Source organism: Aythya marila, assembly GCF_965140915.1.
Source record: "Aythya marila genome assembly, chromosome: 1".
In the NCBI taxonomy this organism is placed as follows: Eukaryota; Metazoa; Chordata; class Aves; order Anseriformes; family Anatidae; genus Aythya; species Aythya marila.
The window spans coordinates 207,344,331-207,365,058 of NC_139042.1; the positions used below are offsets into that span (position 1 = coordinate 207,344,331).

At 46.6% G+C, this 20,728-nt stretch overlaps 2 protein-coding genes across 4 annotated transcripts; one reads left to right on the forward strand and one right to left on the reverse strand.

Moving 5' to 3' along the window:
• Window positions 1–308: 308 nt before the first annotated feature.
• LOC309874315 (olfactory receptor 5AP2-like) lies at window positions 309–1,298 on the forward strand (the record flags this gene model as incomplete). Its single annotated transcript, XM_082752364.1, has 1 exon — window positions 309–1,298. One exon carries the CDS (start codon window positions 309–311, stop codon window positions 1,296–1,298), a length of 990 nt encoding a protein of 329 aa, XP_082608490.1.
• Window positions 1,299–3,607: 2,309 nt separating this feature from the next.
• On the reverse strand, window positions 3,608–19,356 carry LOC309883334 (hematopoietic lineage cell-specific protein-like). Of its 3 annotated transcripts, none has more exons than XM_082771298.1 (15): window positions 18,779–19,356; window positions 16,393–16,476; window positions 14,837–14,910; window positions 13,636–13,765; window positions 12,772–12,882; window positions 12,059–12,113; window positions 10,138–10,248; window positions 9,657–9,767; window positions 8,896–8,951; window positions 7,835–7,904; window positions 7,263–7,399; window positions 6,533–6,640; window positions 5,741–6,044; window positions 4,902–4,973; window positions 3,608–4,513 (listed from the first exon to the last, which is right to left on the reverse strand). In XM_082771298.1, exons 2-15 carry the CDS (start codon window positions 16,474–16,476, stop codon window positions 4,377–4,379), a joined length of 1,560 nt encoding a protein of 519 aa, XP_082627424.1. In that variant the 5' UTR covers window positions 18,779–19,356; the 3' UTR covers window positions 3,608–4,376. The 3 variants fall into 3 exon arrangements, with proteins under 3 accessions (XP_082627424.1, XP_082627422.1, XP_082627423.1); XM_082771296.1 differs by having other exon boundaries at window positions 6,533–6,643; XM_082771297.1 differs by having other exon boundaries at window positions 6,533–6,643; window positions 7,263–7,396; window positions 18,779–19,355.
• Window positions 19,357–20,728: the final 1,372 nt, after the last annotated feature.

Sequence of the window (20,728 nt, forward strand, 5' to 3'; positions counted from 1 at the left end):
TGGGTCTTCTTCAATGCAGTGGGTGAACCAAGGAAGTGTAGGTTAGTCAGGATGTGCAGTGGTCATGGTTTTTCCTGTGTGACTCTTGCAGTCAGGTCACCAACACTGAATAACACATCTATTGACTGTAAAATGCCACTGTCTGAAATACCAGTATGGGAGGCTTTCATCCATTAGGGAGATAGGACTAAAGCCATCATACCAGTGAAATCCTTGCTTTGTGGGTGGGTGTGCACCAGTCCTGTGGCTCACAATCTCCACCTCTTCCCAGTGCTCTTTTCTGCCTGCAGACCAAACCAGCTGGCCCCATGGCAGGAGAGAACCAGACTCGGGTGACAGAGTTCATGCTCCTGGGCTTTTCTCATGGCCAGCCCTTCCTCTTCGTCCTTTTTCTGGTTGTTTACCTGGTCACGCTTCTGGGGAATCTTGCAATACTTGCCCTTGTGTCCCTGGATCCCCATCTCCACAACCCTATGTACTTCTTCCTCAGCCATCTGTCCTTCTTGGACATCTGCTACTCATCAGTGACAGTACCCAAGATCTTGTCAAATGTGCTGCGCTCACAGGCAACCATCTCCTACTGCGGGTGTCTGGCACAAATGTTCTTCCTGATGGCGTGCGCAGGAGCCGAGTGTGCACTCCTAGCTGTCATGGCCTATGATCGCTATGCAGCAATATGCCAGCCCCTGCACTATGTCCACACCATGAGCCGGGGTGTCTGCACAGTGGCAGCTGCGGGCTGCTGGCTCTGGGGTATGCTGGATTCAGCTGTGCACACACTTCTGGCTTCTAAGCTGTCCTTCTGCGGGGCTGCCCATCTCCAGCACATCTTCTGTGATGCTCCCCCACTACTGAGGGCAGCATGCAGCAACACCCACCCTGTTGAAGTGGCACTCCATGCTGCTAGCGTTTTTGTGGGCCTCAGCCCCTTCCTGTTTGTCATCATCTCCTACCTCCGCATACTGGCTGCTGTCCTTGGGATGCCTGTGGCTTCTGGCCTGCACAAAGCCTTCTCCACTTGCTCTGCCCACCTGCTTGTGGTCACCCTGTACTTCGTGACAGCCAACCTGAACTACAACCGACCGAGCACTGGCTACTCGCCAGTGGCTGACACAGTGGTCTCTGCGCTGTACTGCATCGTCACCCCCATGCTGAATCCTCTCATCTACAGCCTCCGCAACCAGGAGGTGCAGAGGGCCCTGCAGAAAGCCCTGCGGGGATGGGGTGTGTGGGGCTCCCCAGGCAGCAATGCTGGTGTGGTGTTGGCCCCTCATCAGCTAGCTGTAGAAAATCTGTGATGGCAGCAGTAGGCTTGGGACTGCCTGGGAAAGCAGGGGGTGCTTATGGTATACTGTCATCATGTGTCTGACCCTTGGCATATCACTGATAACAAAAAGGCAAAATCAAGTCGGGATCAAGGCTATAGGATCCAGGTTCCAGGATTATGTATCACATGCTGAGCTCAGAGAAGGACCCACTGCAGCCACATTATCATGGAATTATAGAATCATAGAATGGTCTGGGTTGGAAGGGACTTCAAGGATCATTTAGTTCCAACTACCTTGCCATAGCCAGCGATGCCACCCACTAGATCAGGTTGCTCATGGCCTCCAGCCACCTACACAAGGTCTGCATGATGAGGGAAGCTGTCACAAGCTGTACATGCAGATGCATGCCTGCAGGCATGGCAATGCTTCTGCAGCTGTGCCACAGAGGTACACAGTGGCTGGAAGAGACCAAAACATGATCATCTATACCTTGGTTACCAAACAGACACAGCAAAATTGGGGCGGGGTGTATGTGTGGGGAGAGATTAACAAACAAAATTTTGAATTAAAAACGACATCTCACCTAAAACATAATGTGTCTTTCCCATGATTGGCAGACAGAGACTGTGATTTTTTTCCAGTCTCAAACAGTAAGCAGGGATGCTGTACTACCCTCCAGGAGCTCATGTTTTTTTTTTCTTGTCCAGGTGCAGGATGGGCCAAAACAAACTTGTGAGCTATACTGGAAGCCAAAGGTGCCATAATGGGGTCCTCCACAACCCTGCTGCTGGCATTTGGCACTGTGTTGGGATATGTTTCTGCAGCTTCTCACAGGCTGCAAGGCTCAGCAAGTCCTTGATTTATTCCTGATGTGATGGTACTCACATATCAACAGCCAACTCCTATAGTGGCATGTTGAGCATCTAACCTGGAACACACTGGGTTAGAGGAGGGCTTCAGTTTGCATCGGGTTGTCACCTGAATGCTGCTTTAAATATTAAAAATAAATGTCATGCACATTTCCTCTTACCCTGCTTTCAATCCACTCGGCCTTTTCCTCATATCTGCAATAAAGGAGGGCTAGAAAGGAGGACCCTTTTCACTGTGTAAGGAATGGAGCCTACAACAGACACCTGACATGTGGTGGCATGAAAAACAGGACACAATTTTGATCATGTCAGAACAGAAGCAGTTTATTATTAGTGCAGTGCAGCAGAAGGACAGACTCTGCTCACATGAACTTTGTCCAAATGAGGCAGTTACAGAATTTATATACCTTTAGGTTATGCAACTTGTTCTTTTCCAACCTGTGCCAGCAAAGCAGGATAGGGGAAATAGCAACAAAAGGAGCCCCTAGCCTGTACATGAATAATTCACTCCCTTGTTAATTAAATCATGCTGGCTGGTGAGATAATTAGCTTCAAATAGTCCTTAACTAGTGAGGCCTGCAAGGACCTATGAGGAATAACTATTTCACTTCCATGGTAGGAAGTGGTGGCCTGACTTCAGCACAGAGAAGCAAACCACCCACCAGTACAGGGAAGCTGAACCAAATACTAGATGAAGGAACTCACCTTTATCACTGACTGTAAAACATGCTAGTCTTTAGGCTAGAGAAAAGCTGTGAGTCTGTTTATCTTGCACATGTGCGCTTATTTATACTGTCAGAGCTGTTAATAGGAAAAATGGAACTCAAAAATATACCATTCGCTGTATCCAGCAGCACTTATTCTGATTCATTTTCCAGAAGGAAAGGATCTCCCTAGAAGAACATTCCTCTGTTGGAATGCCTGGATGGCGACCAAAACAGTTAACATATTCCTTATTAAGTGAAGCCTTTTGGTATTTTTCTGTTGCTACAAGACATATTTACCGAAGTCATTGTTCTCAGAAAATAATCTAAATTTTATATTTCCTTTTTCAAAGTTTACCCCAGAAATAACATAGCTCCCAATAATTTTCTTGGCACACAGGGGAAAAACAAATAAGTAATCTACTACCTTAGCAATATTATGCTTCATCTTCATCGACCAACACACACTTGTCTTGTTTAATGGAACAGCTCATTACATCGAAGCTTATGTCTGTTTGCAGACAAACTCAGCAGTGTTCACTGTGAGGATCAGCTGTTCCTAGGTGTCAGCCCTGAATCTGCCCAGATAGCCCCAGCTCATATTTCTTTGCTCTGCACTGCAAACATACTGTGTCTTGCAAGTGAAAACTTCTTGGGAAAAAAGGCAAGTTCAGCCTTCACTGTGCTGTTTTCCCTTGACAACTGGGTAGGATGAAGTCCAGGGCAATAGCTCAGGAATCTCTTTTTCTACAGCTGTATTCTCAGGAATCTCTTTTTCTACAGCTGTATTCTGGACTTAATCCTATGAAGAAAGAAGGCCTGTCAGATAGAGGTGACAAATGGCAATTCAAAAATAAAAGGTCCCTTCTGCCCTGACAAGATTAGTTATTTTTTCTTGCTGTGAATTGCCCTGATGAAACAGAAATGGACACACTTCTCTTGCAAGCTTTCCAGTTGACATATGGGACAGTCTAGACAGAAAAGATGTCATATCACATCCACATGTTCTGAAAACTGTCCCATATAGAACTGGATGGGAAACAGAATATAAATATCTGAGTGTGGGTGTCAAGAGGATGAAGCTGCTCTCTTTTCAGTTGTGCCCAGCAATAGGATGGGAGGCAGTGGGCACAGACTGAAGCACAGGAGATTCTGGCTGAATATGAGGGAGCACTTCTTTACTGTGAGGGTGACAACACTGGAACAGGTTGCCCAGAGAGGCTGTGCAGTCTCCTTCTCTGGAGATATTCAAAACTCGTCAGGATACCATCCTGCGCAATGTACTCCAGGTGATTCTGCTCTGTGGGGGGTTGGACTAGATGATCTTCAAAGGTCCTTTCCAACCTCGGCCTTATTGTGATTCAGAATCCATCCTGGGCACAGGCCAAACATCTTGTTAGAAACTGCCAATTTGCTCACTGGTACTTCTTGCACGTAGACATGCCAGGCTGAGCCAAATTAAGCTAACAATATGTAGAAGGCTGAAGCAGACAGAGGCAGAAGTTTGGAATAAGGCAGCTTGGACAACGCTGGTCTCACTGCAGAAGCTTCACATAATTTGCTGGGAAGAGGCCTACTTTTCCCCGGCACTGACCCCGCCACCAGCCTTCATCTACCATCTCGATGTGTGTGATTGTGTCATCAGGATCAAAAGAAATTTCATCATCTCCATCTGCAAGAATTGATCAGAAAACAAAGTCACAGTGTAAAGATAACCCCAGAGTGAACTGTTTTAAACCCTCCCTTAACTCTGCCCAGGAGAATACAGAACAAGCAGGTTGATAAATCCCAGAGTTCATCTTATCCCATCTATTTCTACAAACAGCACAGATAGAACAGAGAAGGAGCAGGACTTCACAGATGAAAGATGAAGTGTCTATGTTCCAAACTAAGGTCTCATTCTATTTTTCCATGAGGAAGAAATTGAAACAACCAACTCAAAATCCTTTTACCACTGTTGATGGTGTGAACAACCATCTCCCCACCCCACCTTGGCCAAATTCCCAGTGCCTCTCCTGTCAGGATGATTGCCTTTCCCACATCCTGGATGGCACACCTACCTCCTTGGTAATCATAGAGAGCCACAGCACAGGTCCCAGGGCTCTCCACCTCATAAACATTGTGCATTTCCCCTGCAGAAGACAGGATTGGTAAATAAGAAAGAGGCTGAAAGCAACCAAAAAGATCTGTTCAGTGCCACCCTCCACCCATCTGTAAGCCTTGGTGAGAACCATATCCAAACCCCATCAACAGGTAGAGGTGTTTTATGGCTCAAGGCATGGTGCAATTTGCCTCCGCTTCTGGAATGGGAGAGGAGAGGATCATAATGCTTCCTGTTCCTCCTTCCAAAACAAAAACAAAAACTGATGTAACTCCAGTTTGCCTCCTTTGCCATTTACAGTACTGGTGAATTTGAGATGGAAATATCAACAGTAGCCTATGCAATTTGCTCAGGTGCTTGGAGAAAGTCTACCTTGCTGCCTCCCCCCTTCACACCCAGGAGACCAGATCAGGTCTCATGAGCACCAGCATTTTGAGTGACAAACTGTGAATAAACAGGGATCCCTGTATCCTCAACACAGCACTGGCAATCAATTGCCAAGACACACTGCATCAAGTTAAAGAGCGTCAGTCCAGGTGCAGCTTCTTCAGAGCCCATGGCAGCCATCCTGCCCTCTTGCCTGAATCCTTCTTCAGCAAAGATACCTGCTGCCTGATGCAGCATCCCATGCAGCTGATTTTGCATCTAAGAGCAGGGCAAGGGGCTAGGAGACATAAAGTCTCTATCAGCATGGATTGTTAACTTGACCACAGAAGATTTCAGGACACAAAAGCCCTCTGGAGTCTGTCCCATACACCCTCTGATGCAAACAGACAGATACACTCTCTCTGTACTCACCCACACAGGGCTGGCTGGACGCCTCAGGAAGGATCTCCTCATAGTCCTCACCTCCGTCTTCTCCATGGTTGATGATGGTATCTGGCTTTCCCAAGGGTGCTGGCAGTTCCTCATAGTCAGCACTTGCACTGATGCCATCACAGTAGTCAGAGTGCTCTAGCAGCTCCTCATAGTCTCCACTGACATCCAAACTCTCACTGTAGATGGGTTGATCCTGGCTGGGAAACTTGCACAGCTCTTCAGCCAGATCTGCTGGCCTTGGTGGCAAAGTGGGGGGTGTTTCCTCATCCTCCTCTTTTGCCTCCTGCCAGGAGGTAAGAAAGTGACAAGAAAGTCAACTGGAAAGCATTCACTACAGGCAGCTCTACTATGACTGCACAGCACCCAATGCAAGCGAGCCCACTCCGCTGCATGTGTTTAGTACTACCATGACACAAATAGAACATCATCCACAAAAGGAACTCAGCCACTAGGTCTGGGCTGAACTAGAACCTGGGAGTGCTGAACACACTTTGATGACTCGTTTTGGAGCCTATCTCACATGCATAGCTACAGTTCACTCTACTGCTGCTGCAGTGACCCCACTCCAAGAGCCTGTTTTGCATGGTAAAAGGTGCTGTGCAGCCATATCCCATCACTATCCCAATATTTCCCCCTTACTCTTTGCAAAGCCTCTTCCATGATGTGGCTGCACCCTTCTTCTTTGTGCATGTCTACCTGTGAATCACAGTCCCCTCATAGGCTCGATCCCCTCTGCTCCCCTTTCTGGCTCCCCCCAGCCTGCCTCAGCACCTGCTCTCCTTGTGACACAGGCCTGTCTTGGACAGCTCTCTCAGGGACTCTTGCTGTCACAGTGGCAGGAACTGTCTCTCTGTGGTCCTTCTCTCTCTGTGAGATTTCCTGCTGGAGAAAAGTCATCACAGCTCCTCAGTCTCTTTCAAACAGGTCCATTCCCAACCAAGCAACTCTCAAGACAATTTTTCTCACACTGAAATCTGTTCCAGCTGCCATAAACCTGCTGTACAGACTGGACACCAGCAGGCCTGTAACTACTACTGGGTCTGCAGGAAGCAGACTCAAGGAGGAAATATGTTAGAGAGTGTTTTATTGAAGAAACCTTATCTGCACAACAAACATAGCAACAGCGCAATGCAGAAGGAAGTCTTTTAAATATGAAGGTTTGGGTACAATCTCCAGTTTGGAAAACCTTGAATACATACTGCTGGGATGGCAGTACCAAGAAGGTGCATATTGCATTGTGCTTGCCTGTCACTAGAGGCAAGGAGACTAGACCAAACTGCAGGGTGACATGGTTGGGTGCTCACACATCCTAATCTGTGTGCTGAACCAGGAAAAACTGAATAGCATGGCATTCAATGGCAGTCTCTGGCAGGTACAGGGAAGCTGTTTAGGCAATAGGTCACTGTAACAAGATTTGGTAGAAGCAGATGGACCTATGTGGCCCTTAGGAAAAGCCTGTTTCACAAGCACTGGGGGACATGGGAAGATGGTCATTTCTCACCTTCTGCCGAGCTGCCTGGCACTCCTGAGCTTGACGTCTCACCCGGTCTTCTTCTGCCTGCCTTTTGCTCTCCTCGTCTGCCAATTTAGCCAGGTTTTCAAATCTTGACCGCAGGCTGCTTGTGCTGCTGGAAGCTGCTGTGGAGATGACAGCTGCTCAAGCCTTCCCAATGGCTTGTTAGACATTGGAACAGGCTGCCCAGGGAAGTGGTGGAGTCACCATCCCTGGAAGTCTTCAAAAGACGTTTAGATGTAGAGCTTAGGGATATGGTTTAGTGGGGACTGTTAGTGTTAGGTCAGAGGTTGGACTCGATGATCTTGAGGTCTCTTCCAACCTAGAAATTCTGTGATTCTGTGATTCTGTGATTCCTTTCCACCACCCCAAGCACCCAGGGGACACCTGGACCTCTGCCTCTGCCAGAGAAACTTGCAATACAGTCACCTTCTTCAGTTTTTCAACACAGGCTAAATCCACAGCCCACCACAGCCCCTGCCTGCCAGTGTGCTGCCACAAAGGGACCATGAGATTCACAGCTTCCCACCAAGCCCAGGACTGGTACACAATTATCTCACCTGCCTCCACTGGTCTTGTTTTCTCATATGAGGAAGTTGGACTTGCCATGTCGTTAAAGCCAGCAGCACTCTGCAAAAGGAAGTGTCCAGCTTGTTAGACAAGGCCAGTACTGAGATTCCACTAGATGGGTTTGGCTGTTGGTGACCACAAACAAGTCACAGCTTTGTTCCCAGCTATGTCTGCCTTCATCAGTAAAACTGCCACAGCTCTGTGGGAAGGGAGGCTGCTGACTGCAGTCCTGCTCTCCAGTGCCTCCCTGCACTGCCAGAAGTATCTGCTGATCTCCAGCCAAAGGCAAGGGCTGTTCCTATAGAGAGGCAATGCTCCAAAAACTTCTAAAGGCTATGTGGAGCCAAGCCAAGGAGGTTTAACAGTGGTAAGAGGACTCCTGTATGGGACAGGAAGGCTGGGCACTCAAGGCACAAACACTCACATATAATGCTGCAAACAACTGGGGTGATGCCTGACAGTCCACCTCTTCCTGAGGTCCGGTAAGTGGTGAACCAGTCCCCTGCACCCCCAGAGGTATGTGGCATGGAAGCACTTCCCTGTTGAATGCACAACCATGAAAATGGCACTGCCCTTCATCAGGTCATTGCCTGCAGTATATTTACACAACAGCTGGGGCTGGAAAACTTTAAGGAAAAAATGTGTGTGTGACTATCTGAGATCCTGATGGCTTTATGAGGTGTGAAGAGATGGCTAAACTGTTAATTAGATGTACAGTACAGTTTAATTCTCTTAGAGAGTTCTTCACTGGTTCTACTCATAGTCACATCACTAAATACTGCCACAAGAGAAAGCAGGTGTGTGACTGGTCAGTCTGAGAGTGGAATGATTCAAAAGCAACTGAGAATGGAAAATATTTTTCCCTTCCTCCCTGTCTTCCCAGGCTGCATCCCTCTGTGCCCTCTGGCATTTACAGTTCCCTCATGCCTGCAATGGTTGTGCAGTGACCAGTGGGACCTCATCTCCATCTGGGAATTCTAAACTCCTGCAGCAGTGCAAAGAGCACTGACTAGCAGGAGGCAATAGTAAACTCCTGCATGCAGAGACTTACCTTATCTACCCTGTCCTTCTGGACCCCGTAGCGGCCTCCAAATCCTTTGGCATAGTCTGTATGGAAAAAAATGAGGCTAATTTATATTTTATAGGCTCCTCTGACTTCAGCATGCTGTGACTAGTGAAACAAGTTAGTTTTGTCTTAAATTGAATGGCACAATGTCTGGTAGCTAGCTACCTGCATCTCATCACACAAGGACCTATGTAAATGAGGCAAAATGCTCTACATGGAAGATTTTAAGACTAATTTTTTCATTCCTTTCAGTGAAGTGCACTGCTGTTCACTACTGTATGATGGCAAATCTCCTTCCAAGTCACTGGGTCACTTCCAAATGACTGGGCCAGTCATGCCATTTGAGTGCAGTGTAGCCTTGTTCACTGAAGTTAGATATACAGTGCTAGAAGCATTCAAGCCATTTCCTTCCCATGTGCTCATTTTTTTTTCATGAGCTTATATAATCAGGACTGTACCTGACAAGAGAAAGCATAGCACAGTTGGAGAAGCCTGATTCAGGCACTTGTATTCACATCTGTCACTGATCCAAACAAGCTGCACTCTAAACCCTATTCTGGCAGAGTTTATCCTTGTGCTTTGGGAGTTCACAGTGTCTCAGCTGCTCCACCTGCCTGCAATTCCACAATATGCTATACACATTCAGTTTATATCAGCTGGATCTCTGTCAAGTACAAACAGGTAGCTCTACACCTACATGTGCTTCAAGGAAATTATGCTGCCACAATCTGGCAGCATTGCTATACCTGTTTGGGATGCATGGGGTTGTACTTCCTCCTGATGGTCCCAGCCAAGAGCACTCTTGTCCTGTCGATCCCTCTGGACCCCAAACTTCCCACCAAAGCCCGCAGAATAGTCTTCAGTCATGGGGATCCAGACCATGGAATGGAGGTGAACGGAGAATGGAGGGAAAGAGAGAAGTGGTAGAACTGTGAGCACAGGCTGTTCTCACAGAAGCAAGGACTTGGAGAGAGATGATGACAGACAGGGAGCAAGGCCAGAGCTCTCCACTGGTGGATACATCAATAACCCTCCCTCCTCCTGGAGACACAACACCTGCAATCAGCATCTCAGCATAATCAGCATCGGGCATGCAACAATTCCCTTAGCATTCCACCACACATACAGCAGGTTGCAAGCACCAAGTACAGAACTACATGGCCCCAACAGGGATAGTCCCAAGCCCCAGTCCTGACACGGCCGCTGCAACTGGCTTCCCAAGCTCACCTTTCTGAGAGTCATGCTTCTCCACCTGGCTCTTGTAGTCGAACCCCACTGCTGCCTTGTCCACCTTGTCCTTCTCCACACCATAACGGCCACCAAAACCCTTGGAGTAATCTGGGGGGGGCAGAAATGACTGAGATTCTACCTCAGGTATGGGGCTGGTGAAGGAAAGACTGAAGATGGGGAGGAGCATCAGGGAGAAGGACAAGTAGCAAAGATGATGAACAACACCAGAAACAGCAGGCACTCGGAGAGAATAGAGTGGAGGACAGGGAGTACCGAGGGCCATTGAGGATGAGGGTCCATAGGAATGGATGTATGAGAGAAGACTGGGTCATACCAGCAAGAGCCCAAGAGCAATGGGCAGCAGGAGACATGTCATGCACAGAGGGCAAAGAAGGAAGGTAACATGCCAAATGCAGATGGGGAAGCAGTAGGAGCTCCAGCCATCAGAAGATGCAAAGCCAAGACATGACTTAGGGGCCCTGAGTGCCTGGGTATCCACTCACGCATCTGCACAGCAAGCATCTCAACTTGTGGTCTGCCTGAACAGGTCTTTGAGTAAGCCTTTGAAATCACTGAAGAAATGGCAAACTTTTTTTGTATGGCTTATATTTGCCATAGTGGAGTCTCAACATCTACAAGGAAACCGCTGAGTCTGGATGCTGCAGCAAAGGCTGAAAGCCACATTTCTGGAGACATGCTACAGATCCTCTCAGTCTGTCTCTGTCTCTTCTAGAGAAGCCTAGCAAATTCAGCCTTATCAATCCATGAAGATTTTGCCCTAGAGAAACATGCATGAAAACATTTTGGATTCATGAATGGCTCTCAGAATAATATTCACTCAATTTCATAGAAGCTCAGTCACTTAAGGTTGAATAAGACCAGAAAGTAATTATTAAAATCTGTAATTCTGAGAAATTTCTTAAATTTTTCTCACTTTAACTATTATTTACTGATTAGACCATCACAAAACACACCTTTTAGGAAGTTGTCTTCAGCAAATATAGATTTTATGACTGTTACCTTGATGCTAGAGTTTTCAACATTGAAACATTTTTATGAAAAGTAAAGCAAATACGCAGCTGTTCAGTGTAACTTCTCCTTGCCTTGCTCCAAACATTTTCATTTTGTCCTGAGTGATTTCTGTGGTTTTATACTGCCTGACGTTTTATGCCTACAATTTACTATGAGGCCTCTTATACAAGAATGTGTTAATGTAACACAATTTTGCTTGAGTTATTACTTTAAGATCAGCTAAGAATGCCTCAAATCTTTTTCCTTCTTTTATAATTTCCTCTGAAAAATAATTACAACAGTCTTCTTTTCTTGGTAATGCAGCATTCTCCACATTTATGTGAAACAGTAACAGGCCTCGTCCTCTCTTCTTCTCTTGTCTGCAGAATATTTAACCTTTCATTTCAGTTCTTGCAACGTTCTTTCAGAATATAGCTGCTTTTATGTATATGTCAAAGTTTGATTGAATGATCTCCAGAACTCTGCAAGAGTTTGAGTGCTGTAAAAGCTTTTGTTTCCTTATCTATTGTTGTGCCTTTTCTTATATGCCATTTTTTTCAGAAATCATTTCTTATATCCTACAGTGATTGGGTACTCGCTGTAGCAGTTTCTCAGGAGGACTTTTAAAGGAATGGGATAATCAGCCATTTGTCACCAGGTGTGTGGGGGGGTGTCCTCTCTGCTCAGTCAGGACACAGCAAAGCATAACAGAGAGGCAAGAGGGATGTACAGCAGAAAGGTGGTTACAGGACAGCAGGCAATGGAGCCACAGTGCTGAATGACTGAGAATAGGAATCTGCAGACAGGAGGATAATAAAGGAGGTTGTTCCATAGCAGACAGCACAGGATATCGGGAGAAGAGAAAATGGGTGAAGCATTAAGGGACCAAACATGCCCATGGACTTGCCTTTCTGGGACGAGTGTTTCTCCACCTCACCCTTGTATTCAAAACCCAGTGCTGACTGGAACAAGAAGAGGGAGGAATGTCAGTCATCCTGGGGGCCAAGCCAGATTTCATCCACCCTCATCCAGTGCCCTGGGGCCTGCCTGGGACCCTGCTCCCAGTCCTGTGCTCTACATGCAGATACATGGCCACTCCTCGTCTGGCAAAGACCTCCTCAGACTTGCATTCCCATTGTCCCTGTGGCAGAATGCAACTCAGGTAAAAGGGCCATAATCCTGACCCCACAGCCTGTTAACTGGCAAAGCCTCTGGGCAGTGTCTGCAGGACTGCATCCTGCTGTCACTGGCCAGTCCTGCTGTGGCCAATCACTGCCCATAGCAAAGCTTGTGGGTTTGGAGATGAGAAACACCCCCAGCTCCCAAGAGCAGCGATGTCCATGACACAAACATAGTGCTGCCTGGATAGGACACTGCAGGCATATTAATACACACCAGAGAGCCAATCTGCATAAGTACGCTGCAAGTTATCAGTTCTTGTACTGCACACAAGAGGTGAGCTATGTTACAGTGGGGGCCATGGTGCACAGCATACCTAGACCTACTCCCATCAGCACATTGAAAACTGCAGCAACAATTCTAAATGTAGTAATCCAGATTTTAGCAGCAGCACTCAGCATAGGCTGCAAAAACATACTTCAGTTGCTCCATTCAGCTCACCTTATCAATCCGGTCCCGCTGGATTCCAAACTTCCCACCAAAGCCCTGTGCTGCATCTGTCTGTGAGGAATGCTTCCCGACATCAGCGACATACTCATGGCCCATGGCACACTAAGGAGAGAGAAAGCATGGCATGAGCTCCTTGACACTCAGTCCAGTGGGCTAACAGAGACATGGGCACCGAGTTGTTATGTCCTGCTGACAAAACGCTTGCGGCCATAAGGAGACAGGTCCAAATTGACTACAAGGCAGGAAGGTCCGGGTACGACTGCTCCCTTTTGGCCTCCTGGAAACTCCGCTTCTCACCCTGTCATCCTGGTACCATGCAAATCTACATTGACCCCACAGACTGAATACTATTGCAGTCTTATCATCTCACTTCAGACAAAAAGGTATTAAAAGCTGAAAGCTACGGAGAGAATTATGATGATGATTAGCAGAAAACATAAAACATTTTATATGAGAACAAAGATAACAAAGACTATGGACCAGGGCTTCATCTGGGGGAGGTATGAGAGAGGTCTGTAACAGAGAATGTGAGTGGGGGATTATTATTCGTTATTTCTCCAAGCACAAGTAGGAAAGCACCTAATTGTTATGCAGCAGTTTTGAAACAAGCAGTATAAAGTCCTTCTTCACAGAGTAGTTAACTAAGGGGAATGTTGCAAGGAAGCTGTAGAGACAAATTATACAAATAGGTTCAAACACATCGTGGAAACAGACTATGGGCTAGATGGACATGTGTGAATCATGCCAGCTTTCCATTTCTTCCCTTCAGGGTCAGGCCAGAAGACAGGGATGCTGTCTCCTTGATGCAAAAAAGCCTCTTCCAATAAGCCCAGGGAAGTCCTCTACAACTGTTACCTTATCCATTCGGTCCTGCTCCGTTCCAAATTTTCCCCCATAGCCATAGGAGGCCTTAGGGCCAGTCTCCAGCTCCTTCTTCTTGATGACTTCATGTTCCTCTGACACCTTGCTCCTCAGCTGGTGGATGCTGGCAAGACAGTGTCAAGGCAAGTCACTGTGGGATTCTGCAGACCTGTGCATTCAGCTGGAGCAGCCGTGTGCCACTATGCCACACAGAGCCCCATGCACATAAGCACACTGTCAGCAGCCACCATGTGCCCTCAGTGGGCCCCTCTGTGTGGCAGTCACACCTGCAGCCACTGCCCAGTAGCTGGGAGGTGATGTTACCGTGGGGCTTGGCAAAGGACCCAGAGAAGCAGGATCAGTAGATGCACCCAGTCCCTAACCTGCAGTCCCATTCAGGACTTTCACATGAACCCAAGCTTTCCTTCTGTGTGCTGCAGTACTTCACAATGCACAAGGCAGTACCAAACGTCCCAAGGGAGCTGCTAGATAGGGGTGGCTTTGGAGACAGAAGGAGCAGGATGTCTTTAGGATCTTAGGAAGAACTTCTTTACCAAAAGGGTTGTTAGACATTGGAACAGGCTGCCCAGGGAAGTGGTGGAGTCACCATCCCTGGAAGTCTTTAAAAGACGTTTAGATGTAGAGCTTAGGGATATGGTTTAGTGGGGACTGTTAGTGTTAGGTCAGAGGTTGGACTCGATGATCTTGAGGTCTATTCCAACCTAGAAATTCTGTGATTCTGTGATTTTACCACAGCAGAACAGCCTCGGTCTGAAGGTATTTCACAGTTAACCCCCGATGGCATCACCTGCAGGCTGTGAATTTTGCTTCTGGTGCAACACAAGCACCTCAAAACAAGAGCCTGGGTGCAGCCGGCCGAGCCTGGACGGGCAGGCGGCAGTGCAGGGCGGCCCCGTGCGAGTGGCAGCGCATCTCCACGGCAGCCGGCAGGCCGCTCACGCCGCTCCGAAACCTCTCTCGGCCCCCTTGTACCCATCGGCCTGGCAGACAGCCCGGGGCGGGCAGCGGGGAGGCCCTGGGTTCCGCTCCGCCCCCGCCGCGGCCCCGCTGTGTACAAGCCCTTATTTGGCTGCTTTCGGCCCGCGCGCGAGGCCGCGGCGGCCGCTTCCCCTCACCGCCCGTGGCCGCGCTGACAGCCTGCCGCAGGCTTCCCGACCCGCCCGGCCGCGCTTACTCGATGTGCTCGGCGCGTCCAGAGCCCGCGATGGTCTTGGCCCCCCAGCGCTGCTCCTTCTCAGAGATGTCGTTCTGCAAAGCGAACCGCAGCCGTCAGCTGCAACCCCCGGTTCCCCGCGCGACGCCTGCTGTCCTCCCGGAGGGCCGCGCTCGCTGCAGCCTCGCCGGGCCGGGCCTGGCTTCGCCCGAGACCGGACGACCCGGGCTGGAGCGAGCAAAGGGGGCCCGGAAGGCTCCCGGGCACGGACAGAACGGGGCAGCGGGCGAGGCATAGCGCGGGCGGGCGAAGGTCGTCTGCCGCCCTGCCGGGCCGGCGCCTGGGGACGCCGGGAGATTCCTTCCCTCCTCTGAGGGAAGACCTAGCAAATAAAAGTGCTGTCGAAATCAAATGATTAAGAAAATATTAGAAAAACGCCAAAATTGACATTTTACTCAAGGTCGGCTGTTCTGCTTCAATTCTTGTATGACAGCACTTGTTCTGACTTTTTGTAGGTCTGAAACTGTATTTGACCAATTGAAGCATGAATAAACTCTTTCCTAATGTAAAGCTAAAAGAAGTATATACAAAATAGAATACATGGTCTCATTCTGTTTGGGCTTATTTTAAATATATTCACAAATGGATGAATTAAGTAAAACAAAATAATTTTGATGTCACAGATTTTATTTTTTAACATTAGTAATTTGAGGCATGTGAGAAGGGGACTTTCTCTTTCATTCCAAGCTAGAATTTCTTATTGGAAATTACTAGGCAAGACTGAATCTTCAACACAGAGGGCACTAGTTGTGTCACTGGAGACTGTCCAGCAAAAAACTCTCTTGGAAAGGAAAATTTCACATAGCTCAGAGAGACCTGTGATGGTAAGGTACGGCTGGCACTCAGTACCACAAGGAGCAGAACTTTTCATGTTCCCAAAAGGTTTAGAAAAAGATTATGAAGAATGAGATGTTTTTGTCTTGAGCCATGAAAAGATAGTTTACATTGACCAAATACAGGAGACAACGCAGTGCAGAAAAATCTTGTGATGCCATATCAACAGGTGATAAAATTGTAAATGAAAGCTAGTGTTAATAAGTACTAAAAGCATATGGAAAAAAATAATCCTGTATCTGAACAACGATGGTTCCAAAATATTCATTCAGGAATGAGTATGAAGTAGGGAATTGCATGCAGTTATGTAGCAGAGTAGCAAATAAGGAATTGGCCAAAAGGCCAAAGTGTGAGTAACTTATTGGGAAAGAAATAGAGAATTAAAAAGAAAGCAAGTGTCATAACATTTTCTGAATCCATAGGGTTCTCACAGGCTGAGCACTTCTACGCTCTCACCATCTCACCTAGAGAATTACAAAAAATACAAGGAGAGAACAGAGCTATTTAGAGGCATGGAGCTGCACTTGTACTGGGTGACAATAAATACTGGGATTTTTCTATTAGGAGAAAAGACAGAGAAGGACAATGTTGGAATCCCGCACCAAGCCCTCAAGCACAGCTGACAAGCATGTGTCCAGACACAGCGGGACTCAGTGACGTGACTTTCTATACCAGACACTCACCACAAAATCGGGGTCAGTGTCCCAGTCGTCTCCCTGAGCCTCAACCTTCACCGACACATCGTGTCCCACGACTGCTTTCCACATCTGCACAGGGAATACATTTTGTCACCTGGGGCCTGGCATGCAGGCCCTGCTGGCTCGCTGCCATGGACCTGTCATATCACATGGACGTTTGGAGGCTACCTGCCTCATTGAGCTTGTATATTGCCTCATACAGCACAGGGCACCCCAAAATAGTTTCTCTTGAGCTCCAGCACCTCTTTCAGCAAAACACACAGTGAATCTAAGAGTAAACCACAGCCTTCTAGCCCACCATCTTCACAGTTAAACTGTATACTTTATTTTAATGCACGAATGCACGTTAGCACTAGCATCCAACTATCAGATTCTTTTTTTTTTTTCTTTTTTCTTTTTTTCCCATCATATATTGATTTTCTGTGCTCTGTGAGGTTCTTCCATGCATTAACTTCCCTTTTGCTAACCACAGTCACAGCATCCCACTAGAGGCTATGGCTTCCTCTGCTACCACGATACAAAACATTTAATTGAGATTGAACTCCTGAAGTCTCCCGTTTTTCAAACTTTTAATCACTGCTTAGTGTGCTAAAGACAGTTCAGAGAAAAGTTGCATGTTGGTCTTACAATGCTGGTAGAGTGTGGTGTTTATGTCAGCTATAGAGTAAAAGCAGGAAATGAGGGCTAAAAGTATTAAGCGTGCATGGTGGGAAAGGCTGAAACTGCAGCAGTACAGCTCTTACAAGCTGTCTGAAGAGGCCTGGAGGAAGTGATATACCCGGGAAGAGGAAGTTAAAAAAACTAATGTGAAATCTAAAGCTCCTGAATTTCATTTTCAAGGTGACTGACAAAAGACGATGAAAAAGCCCCTCCCAAAAAACAGTGTCTGCAAAATGAGAAGCAGAAGAAAGATTACATGGCTTGCTGGTCCATATACAACAGCTCATTTTCATCAGAGCTCTCACTTCCCACGTCCTGTATTTCTGCCTGTGGTGTTGAGGAGCCCTGAATTGTTCTTACGGTAGCCCAAAGAAGCTTTTCATTAGGGTAGAGAGAAAGACTGAACAGGATGTGCAGCATTGTGCCTGTGAGCCCTGTTTCACACCACTGCAAACATCCCATAAAATAGTGAACAAACCAACAGGAGGGAAGAGAACTGTTCTTTTCTGATCCTCATATCACAGCATATTTTTATTATGTGCTTCTCAACAGTACCAACTCCTCAATCCCACAACAGGACAGAAAATAAACTAGTACACAAGCTGACCCCATGTGCCCAAGACTGTTGCTTTCTGTGCAAGCAAAATGTTTATCATGAACTGGGAATGTATAGTCACAACAGCTGAATGAATAACCTTCCAGCCCAGCTCATTGCCCTGAGTTAAATTGTCCAGACAGCACTGAGAGATCAGGGAGCAGACAACAGGAAATGAAAGAGCAGAGCAGGGACGAATCTTTCATTTGGTTAAAAAAAGCCAGTCAGGCTAAGCTAAGGCAGAGTATTTAGGACCTAGGTAGGTACTGTGAAGATCTGACTTTAGGCCTTCCCCAGGTTGCACCTGGAGTTAAAAAAAAAAAAAAAAAAAAAAAAAAAAAAAAAAAAAAAAAAAGTGTTATACTCCAGAAAACAGAAAACAGGAGGCCTGGAGACATACTCTGTGCTTCTGTGCTCTGACAACAATCCTATGACAGAACATAGCTACTAGCAAACAGGTGAAAAAGAAAGGTTGATGTGGCCAACATAGCACAATCTAACAATATATTTCATCTCCTTTTCCTCTGCCTAATTTATTAGCATCTCTCACTCCAAAGACTTTTAAAGTTTGTGGCTCATTTTTGTTTGTGTTAGAACAGCAGCAATAACAAATTAACACAGGGCTGTTCAACTCAGGGCAGCTAATATGATCAGCCAACTCTAATGCAAGTGGTTTAGGGTTTTAAATCCTACTGTAAAAGGTTCTTGACCACTTACTCTCCAAAGCCACCCACCAGGCATCTTGGGAACCATAACAAACCACAGTCTGTAATCACACCACAGGACTCCAGGCAACCTCTAAGAGACGTACTACCAAGAGCAGAACATCAGTCTCATCAGTTTATTCCATTCTTCCCCCAGAAGCATCCACTACAGCACAAATACAGGGCTACCACTTAGCACAGTTGTACCGGATTTGGAAACTTGTTTTTTTAAAGCCTCAAACACAAAAGCAACAATGATGACAATGAATCTATGATTCTAGGACCAAGGAGCAGAGACGTAAATACTGAGCATAATCAGCTCACACATGCTGGGTCAGGAATCTGCTCTCTCTGCCCACCAAAGTACTACTTTTGTTGTTGATCACTTTCCACTCTCAAAAGCCAGTCTTACCTTAAAAGGCCCACTAGCTCCTGCTGGCAAACTTGCTTCTTTTTGTCCCAGCACCTGATGCTAGTAACAGCTTCTAGACTTCCGTGCATTCTGGGTTCCTGTTTTAACTTCAGCTAACTTCACTTCCTGTGTCCCAGCCCCCAACTTTGCTCAAGTAATGAGCACCAAAACCTGCTCTAGGGTGCTGCAGTTCCCTCACACACTGCCTGTGCTCTGGAAGGCTGGCGAGGAGTATACACAGGATACAAATTGCTCCATCCATGTGTAGGGCTTAAGGACGCATGAATTTCTTAGTGTGCAAAAAGAGATTGTGATCTCCAGAGTAACATCTGCTCCACAGACACACACACACACAAAAATAAATTAAAAAAAAAAATCTGACAGAAAAGTACAAGAAAGAAAAATGTCTGAAGCCATGGGCTTGACAATTACAAAGAGATCCCAAGAAAGCAAACTGGTGGTTACAGAACTTGTTACAATGCTTGGATCTGTACTTTACAGCCCTATCAAAAATCCATATAAACATATATCATAGAATTGTATCATAGAATCATAGAATGGCTCAGGTTGAAAGGGACCTTAAAGATCATGTAGTTCCAAACCCTCCCTGACATAGGCAGGAATGCCACCCACTAGATCAGGTTGCTCAGGGCCTCATCTATCCTGGTCTTGAACACCTCCATGGATGGGGCATCTACATCCTCTCTGGGCAACCTGATCCAGTGCCTCACCACCCTCTGAGTGAAGAATTTCTGCCTAACCTCTAATATAAATCTCTCCTCTTTTAGTTTAAAACCATTCCCCCTTGTCCTGTCAATATCTGATTGAGCTGAGTTGCTCTCCATCTTTTTTATAAAAAGTCCGCCTTCAAGTACTGAAATGCTGTAATGAGGTTACCCCCGGAGCCTTCTCTTCTGTAGGCTGAACATCCCCAGCTCTCAGCCTGTCTTCGCAGGAAAGGTACTCCAGCCCCTTGATCATCTTTGTGGCCCTCCTCTGGACTCGCTCTAGCAGATCAACCCTTCTTGTGCTGGGGGCCCCTAAGCTGTACACAGTACTCCAGGTGGGACCTCACAAGGGCAGAGTAGAGGGGGACAATCACCTCCCTCAACCTACTGGACACTCTTCTTTTAATGCAGCTCAAAATGCAGTTGGCCTTCTGGGCTCCAAGTGCTCATGTCAAGCTTTTCGTCCACCAGAACCCCCAAGTCCTTCTCCACAGGGCTGCTCACAATGAGTTCTTCTCCCAGTCTGTACTCATGTCTCTGATTGTCCTGGCCCAAGTGCAGCATCTTGCACTTAGACTTGTTGAACCTCATTAGGTATGTGCATATATATGTACGCATACACATAAATGAAAGCTCTTCCAGGTCAAAAAATGTAAATACTCTTAAATAGGAATATGGAAAGGATGTAGTTAAAGAATCCTAAGCACTTAAAGACCAGACTCTTCAGTATGTTGCTCAGTGGTGGGAAGTGCACAATTTTGGAATGACTAACATGAATTACACTGGTTCAACACCAAACTTCTCAAACCAAAACTACCTCCTTTCCAAAGTGTCAAGTGATGCAAGCGCTTGCACAGTCATTTCTACTTGACACAATGACAAGATACTTGGGGCTTTTTGCTTAATCAAAAGAGTGGGCGGGACACATGCATCCACAATGGGAAGAAACAAAAGGCTGAAACATTCAAAACAGGAATCATCAGGTAAAATTCTCTCTTTCATTAGATCAAATCACAAATCTATTAGGTCTGTCTATGATTATCAGATTAGGAGATTCTTCTGAGGTTTTATTCTATTTATTTATTTTAAGCTCTAACCGTTCCGTCTGAAGGTGTAAGATATTTAAGGTCCCCAAACCAGCAAAAGGTTGTCTTATTTCAGTTTACAAGAAAAGCAGGTCCTGAATTTGAGTCATGTGCATCATGGACTGTAAGGAAACATA